The sequence below is a fragment of the Odontomachus brunneus genome, unplaced genomic scaffold, assembly GCF_010583005.1.
Source record: "Odontomachus brunneus isolate Ranch 3 - 2012 unplaced genomic scaffold, Obru_v1 Obru_scaffold_071, whole genome shotgun sequence".
NCBI classification, from domain to species: domain Eukaryota; kingdom Metazoa; phylum Arthropoda; class Insecta; order Hymenoptera; family Formicidae; genus Odontomachus; species Odontomachus brunneus.
In genome coordinates, this window is record NW_022639521.1 from 1363809 (window position 1) to 1371887 (window position 8079).

At 32.4% G+C, this 8079-nt stretch overlaps 2 protein-coding genes across 6 annotated transcripts in view; one reads left to right on the forward strand and one right to left on the reverse strand.

The window, feature by feature from the left end:
• The window catches only part of LOC116846861 (four and a half LIM domains protein 2), a 642247-nt gene that overhangs the window by 442597 nt on the left and 191571 nt on the right, over positions 1-8079 (forward strand). The window lies entirely within an intron of this gene.
• On the reverse strand, positions 1722-5058 carry LOC116846862. The gene has a single exon (XM_032821233.1). The coding sequence runs from the start codon at positions 4195-4197 to the stop codon at positions 2617-2619; it is 1581 nt and encodes a 526-aa protein (XP_032677124.1). The 5' UTR covers positions 4198-5058; the 3' UTR covers positions 1722-2616.

Sequence of the window (8079 nt, forward strand, 5' to 3'; positions counted from 1 at the left end):
TCTCGCTCTCTCTCTCTCTCTCTCTCTCTCCCCCCCCCTATTTCTCTCTCTTTCTCTCCCTCTCTTATTCTATTCTATTCTTTCCGTCTCTCTCTCTTTCTTTCATGTCGGCTAGCCAAGCTAATCTAGAGATCCTTTAATAAGAGATCGGACACCGTCGCCTGTAAATACTAGATTCGCCATGTTTCCAAACCGGAAGTATACTTATCTCACTTTAACTTATTGCACCAGTTCAGCAGAGCAATCAGTGCAGCTGAAAAGAACTGACCACTGCTTATGTTGTCATTCAGCTGATGATTCCAACCGGAAGCAGGGACCCAAACATGACGCAGCCAATCAAAACGTTGACATATGGTGTCCGATCTCTTATTACAGGATCTCTAGACTAATCTCCGCCTTTAGCGGAGGAATACAGTCAACTGAGGTTATCGTAATGAGGAGACGACGACGTTTCTCACGCATAAATTTACGATTTCGGACTTTGAGCTAAAATATCTCAGTTTCTAGAGCATGTAGAGTAAAAACAGTTTTATGGAGTAATGTAAACCCAAGGAATCGATTAAGCCCATCCAGAATCTCATCCGTTCAGCCGTTATAGTCGGACAAGGAATCGTGCCTGTGTTCAACTAAAGTCGTCGCGTTTATTTCCTCCTCAGCAATTACAGTGTATATCCCGAAATGAAATTTAGATATCCAGAAGATATCTGCGAAGTCCATCTTACACGTCCTTCGGCTTTCCGGAGGATCCCGAGTCGAAATTTTGACCCTACGTTGAACCTTGAATTCTATACCGCAGTAGGAGCTAAGATAGCAAAGTAGTTTAATTCTAATGATATAATTTACTCCTATTTTGATCCTAATGATCAAAGTAAGGTCTTAGGAAGCAAAGTAGGTTCAATTGCGAACTTCTATTGAAGCTTTAGCTCCTACATAGAATATGTGTATTTTATAGAAATATTTACAAAATTTAATAAATAACGAAACAGAAACGTCAAATAACATATAAAATGTACATTTTATTTGTTGCATATATTTCAGACATTATCAGAGTCAAAATAGGAGAAAATTATTTCATTAGAATTAAACTTACCTTGCTATCTTAGCTCCTACTGCGGTGTAGAATGTAAGGTTCAACATAGGGTCAAAATTTCGACTCAGAAATGAATATCAATATCGTCAAAATAGGTTTCACTTAGGTTGATTATCAAACAAAATAGGTTTCACGTAGGTAGATTATCTAACTCAAACTATTTTTAAGAGCGTCAAAGTAACATCAAAATTTTGACAAGGTAGAGTTAAAGGTTCAAAAGAGAAGTTAATGAGTATCAATATTGTCAAAGTAGGTTTTACCTAGACTATAAACCGTCTAAATAGGCGCAAAATATCCTTAAGAGCGTCAAAGTAGCACCAAAATTTCGACTCGGGATGTCATTGTGTTATCTGGGCATTTACAATTTAAATATTAGAGCATGCTCGTTAATCTTCGCACGAGCTATTGCACATACTGAAATAACTATTTCGAAAGAATATGCGTTCGGAATCTTTGTGTTGTATTTCACCAAAGTATTTACTCGTCAAATCTTCTCATTGGATATCAACTGCGAAGGCGTAAGGATATTATCAAATAATATTTAGGATAAGACTCAAATAATAAACGTATATATTTTATTATTTATTATCATCCATATATGTTTATGTAAAATATGTGTCATATATTTGTCATATATATTTGTTATAAATTTATTATACATTAATATGTATGTGGCAAAATTACTTAATACAATAATTATATTCAAATACATATATGTGTGAAAAAAATTATATTTATTTACAAAGTATAGAATATACTCAATAAACAAAAACATTAGACCAACCTTTTGAAATTTTAACCTTTTGATCTTTTAATTTTACGCGTATCTGTTGAACATTTTCGTTTAATATTTAAAAAACATTTCCAAAATCTCATTGAATAATACAATATTGCAATAACATTGCAAAAATGTTTCAAAAATATTAAAAAGTCGAAGTTATTTGTAACAATGTTACAAACTACTAAAAAACATCTTGCTAAATATCAATATCATTGTTCTATCAATAATTTTTTATTTATTGAGTAAACATGATAAAACAACACATTTCCGATACATGACGTAATTAGGTCTGTTTCTAAAATACTTATATTCTAATTATAATAACAACATTTAATTTTTTGAAATTGAACAATATGCAAACAACAATATGCAAACAACAATATGCAAACATTATTAGCCGCCCTTATAGAAATATCATACTAAGAATCATTGATAATTACTTATTTTCAGTATTAAAAATACTGGATAATAAGTAATTATCAATGATTTTTAATATGATATTTCTATAAGGACGGAAACCTAATTTACTGTCTAAATATAATTTGCGTGAGTGCAACGAAGAGAAATAAAATTAATTAATAACGTCGGATGTCGCAATGACGTCTCTGTTAATTGTGCAAAGATTTGAGTGAAAGGTGAAATAATCAGAATTATCGAGTAGCGAACATTCGAGACCAAGTTCAGAAAACATTAATATTTAAGTATGCATTTTTAAATCTTGTGAGAGAAAACGTGATAGGCTTTATTAATATAACTCACTCTTTTGAAAACTGCTTGCTGCGTATACTATTGTAATAAAAATTAACAATAAAAGTAATTTCAAAGCTATAGTAATAATAGTACTAATTTTAAAATTAATAATATTGGTAATAATAGTATTGGTAGTATTGGTAGTATTAGTATTAATAGTATTAATAATACCAGCAGTTATATCGATGCTCCTGTTACTGCTTTTGGTTGAATCACTCGAGTCTTTCAAGTCGCGATAAACTGTTAAATACTGATTATGATAAACTACTAAGTTATTCTCATCGTTTCTGTGTGGTCTAAGAGATGCGAATTTATTTTTCTCGTTAACAATAGGATTCACATGTGGTCCGAGTACTTCCTGTATAAAAGTTACATTATTATTCGCTTCAATTTTCGATGTAGCCGTTAAAATTACCGGGCAACCTTCACTCTGACAAGTCTTTATAATTTCCGTCGATGCATCCTCATTTCGAAGTTGCATGTTAAATATTATAATTATGTTCGGTTTAATATACAAAGGATCTTTCATGTAATTGTGGTACAACACACGACAATCACTAGATATAAGTAACTTCTTTTTGTTTTTGCAGGTCGTACAAGTCTCATAGGCATATTTATCTTTCATTAACACGTTTGGCCCTATCGTTATAACATGTAAAGCCGCTGAGTCGGGAATCAGTTCATGCGAGACGATTTCCCAAGCTGAAAAATTGTATGCAGGAATGTTACTTTTGCTTAGAATGTGAACAACGACCCTTTCCTTTGTCTCTACGTTGAAAACTAATTGCGCTTGTAGCATTGCGTAGATCAGTGTTAGCGGGCCTGAGAAGATATCAGAATGGATGTAGTTATAAAATTCCCGCAAACATTTCACTCCATCCTGTCGTAGGCACGATGTAATAAACTTGTTCATATCATGAACAGCGGCTTTGTCGAAATTCAAGTGCTCTGTCGGAAATCTGCTTTCTCTGTTAATATACAATAGATAGTGCTGATCCAAAGACATAGACAGTTTCAGCTGCGCACAATCGTGTATAGCTAATGAGTGCTCGGGACAACTGTAGACGGAATTACAATGCTTGCAAGGGGTCAGTCTCTCCTGCGTGTGACAATAGAGACACGATTTCGCGCGCATGAACATTTGCTTTTCGTATAGAATCGCATCACGTATTGTTATCGACTTCAGAGCCTGCAAGTTTTCCTTCTTAAAGCTGACCCATTCGCTCAACGTTAAGGAACGTGTGTTTCGTAGGTTTCTTTTCTGGCTTAAAGTGACTATAGCGTTGCATATCCACTTGTGTTCAATTAGATGCCAAATCATGTGTGACATAGAGCAGTAAGAGATCATGCCACACGAACATTCCAACAGATTTCTCATCGTCATTTTGCAAACGTGACAGACATTCGGATGAAAATAATAGTCACTATTTTCTGATCGAGACGACCAAGAATCATTCGGATCGATTTTTCTACTCATCGGAAGACTTTCGTATACTTGATATGCTTTTCGTACTTTTTGTTTGGCTCTGCTTTTCTTTTGTTCAATTTCTTTAATAGCAACACTGAAAGTTAACATTTGACGAATGTAAAATTGAACGTACGTGATATAGATGTCGAATTTCAGCGACTGTTCAGAGGATACCAATGCGACGTTTATAAGTGTCTCGGTATCTCTTGAAAAATGTTTACATTACAGTTTGAATTTCAAGGCATAACAAGTTTTATGAGTGTCTGTTACGAAAAAACATACGATATCATTTTTATGATAATATTTGCGCTTGGATATGCTATTAAGCATCGTGAAATTAAAATGATACATAGATTTTAGCACGCATCACGATGAAATAGTCTATACACACTATCACTTTTTTCAATTATGAAAAGAAATATATGTCTATGAGAATTGTTTTTCTTACTGAAAGGAGAAAACGATGACATGTGTCTCTGGTAGTCACTCTTCTTTAATAAATTAAACGAATCAAACTACGTATCTGATCTTAAAAATATTTACTAAGACATTATATATATTGCAATCATCATTTCAAAATAAATAAAATAATTATTATTAAAAGTGCATATTCTAATAAATTGACGAAGAGTGTCTAATTAATCAATGAAGACGCTCAGTATGCAATATGTGTCGTTTAAAATAATGTAATGCGAATGACGGTGCTATAACACATGATTATTGTTATACCTGAAGTTTAAAGATGGTTGGAGATGTATGGTTGTTAATCTTTGCGGGAGCTATCGCACTAAAATAACTATTGTGGTAAAACGCGTGCTATTAAAACGTGTTATTTCAAATATATAAAGGGCTTTATCCCACGCAACAATATGACGTCTTAAAGACGTTTTAAAATTTTTCAGACGTTTTTGAAATATTATTTTAAGACATTGAAGACTTTTAAAACATTGTTTAAAGATATTATTTTAAAACATCTTAAAGACGTTATTTTAAAACGCCTTAAAGACGTCTTGTTTAAAGTCTATTTTAAGACATATATATATATATATATATATATATATATATATATATATATATATATATATAAATTTGTATAATTACATATTAAAAAGTGAAGAATGTGTATGATAAAGATAAAAGCAATAAATTAATGTAGATGTCGATTGCGTTGTACATTGCGATCGATTTTCGACTTGCTCCGTTACCTCATCGCCCCGCGCGCAACATACGAGTCCCTCGAGATTCAAAAAAGTATGACTTGTAAACATATATTTCCAATAGCGGGAAGTTTAGTTATAAACATGTGTCTGCGAGTCATACGCTCTTGAATCTTGAGCGGCTCGTAAGTTGCGCGAGAAGATGAAGTAAGGAGAATATCGGAGCAAGTCGAAAATCAATCGACTTGAAATGTGCAACGCGTGCCGAGCTCTAAATTAATACATCGAGATACCGCAGTAATGTCCTTCTAAATTGCGCAAGAATTTAAGTAAAAATAAAATAATCAAAGCTGTATTATAATTAAATAATCAAAAATTCAAATAATCAATAATTAAATAATCAAAAATTAAGTAATTAGAGCTGTGTCATAATTAAATAATCAGAATGACGTGTCATTGAAAGTCCAATACGATATATAACACGGTAAATAATAATATTTAGACATATATCTTTAATTTCCAAAAAAGAAGGGTATGACGAATTTTTTAACTTTTTTTTATCCAATAAATCAAAAGGAATTGATTTAGGAATAAAAATACCAAGTGCTAAGCACTCTCGTTATGCATTACACAAAAGAACAAATGAAATATAAGTACGTGATCGTGTCACATTTATTATTATATATTTGATGTCATACGTGAATCAATGATAATATTCTCTGAAAAAAATATTGCATTAATATTTTTTTAAAATCATACTTTATTGAAATGCACTTAGTTTTTAAAAAGAATATAATTGGCCTGTTATATGTACATGTGCACGTATACAATACATAATACTACCAAAGAAATTATGTAATAATACAAATAGTTATATAAACACTGCTACTACTTTCTTTTGAATCATTAATTATTCAAATCTAGATAAATAGTCAAATACTGATTACAATAAAATACGAAGTCACTCTCATCATCTCTATGCGGTCTAAGGGATCCGAATTTATTTTTGTCATGAACAACAGGATTGATTAGTGGTCCCAGTAATCCCTTTATCAAAGTTACATTACTATCTGCTTTACTTTTCGACTTAGCCGTTAAAAGTAGTGGACAATTGTGACTTTGAATAGTAAGTAAAATTGTTTTTAGTGCTTCCTGATCCAGAAGTTCCATGTTATATCCTACAACTATGTTAGGTTTTACATAATAAGAACTTTTTATATAATCGGAATACGACATACACCAGTAATCAGATAATAATTTCTTAAACTTGCTACGACAAGCTGGACAAAGATCGTAGTCATAAGTACGTTCCCATAATTCCGGCCCTATTGATATAATTATAAGGTTTGAATTTTCAGACATTTCATGTAAAATTATCTCCCAACCTGCTAAAGTGTTTGAGATAATATACTGTCCGAGCAAAAGATGAATGACGACGTTTTGGCTGTCTTTTATCACACAGTCAAATAATTGCGCTTGTAGCATCCCATAGTACAATGTTAATGGCTGCGTGAAAACATCAGTAAGAATGTAGTCTTCGGGACTCCATGTATATTGCGGTCCAATGGTTAAAGAAGAATATCGAATAAATGTTTTCATGTCATGAACAACCTTTCTGTCGAAATTCAAATATTCCGCCGAAATCTTTCGGTTATTCGCAGAATAGTAGATAGATTCGTTGATAGAGTACCAATCCAGACTTAAAGACAGCCGTAGCTCAAAACATGGATGATCTTTAATTAATTCGTGATTAGGACACACGTAGATAGACATACAGATCTCGCAAGCGGACAGATTCCTCTGTACGCGACAAACAATACACGATTTTGCGCGCAAGAACATTTGCTTTTCGCACTGCCTCAAGTCACGTTCTAGTATTCGCCTAATGGACTCCATATTCTCTTTCTTAAAGTTGAGCCAATTTTCCAGCAACATATAACGACTGTTAAATATATTTTTTTCCGTCGTTAGTTCTACTATAGCCTGACAGATCTTTTTGTGTTTCTTTCGATGTAACATCATGTGGTCCTCGCCGCAGTAAGAGATCATGCGGCACGAAGGACATTCCGTTAAATCCTCCGTGTGCTTACAAATGTGACAAACGTTCGGATGGAAAAAGCTGTTGTAACTTTCAATTTGAAACAAACAAGACAATTTACGTCCCTCCATTATTTCCAAAATAATAATAATCATGTAACAGATATTTAAGATTGCTTCTCTTTTGTTAAATTACTTTAGAACGAACGCACGAAATTCGACATCTAACAAATGTAATCGTTTATAATATAAATGTTGATCCGAATTGTCTTGAGAACACAGGTACAATGTTTAGAAGTGTATCACGTGAAGTGTTGACAGTTCGGCTTTTTCTACAGATATAACGAACTGTAAATAAACAGTTAAGCCCCAGCAAAGTGGCTTAAATCGCACACTGAGAAAAATTATCCAGAAAAAAATTAACAAACAGATATTTTCGATCCAATTCCAATCAATTTTTATATCCGATTCGAGGATATTCGATTAAATTTAACCTAATATCCGATCATAATAACAACTTATTAGATAAGCCGATCAGAAAAACAACTTATTAGATAAGCCGATCAGAAAATTATAAACCGATTTTTTTCGGTAATTATAAACCGAATTGGAACAAAATTAAACTTTTAAGTCTTCAAGTGATACATTAGCCAGTTTTGGAATAATCTAATAATATATTCAGGCGTAAATATTAAACCAATGTTTTTTTCGATATTTTTCATCGGATGTTTCTTAATCGAATATAAAAATTCATCGGTATTATGATCGCAAATATTCGTTTGTTAATTTTTTATCA

Coding starts and splice junctions, on each gene's coding strand:
- LOC116846862 (XM_032821233.1), bottom strand. CDS start 4,197: ATGTTAACTTTCAGTGTTGCTATTAAAGAAATTGAACAAAAGAAAAGC.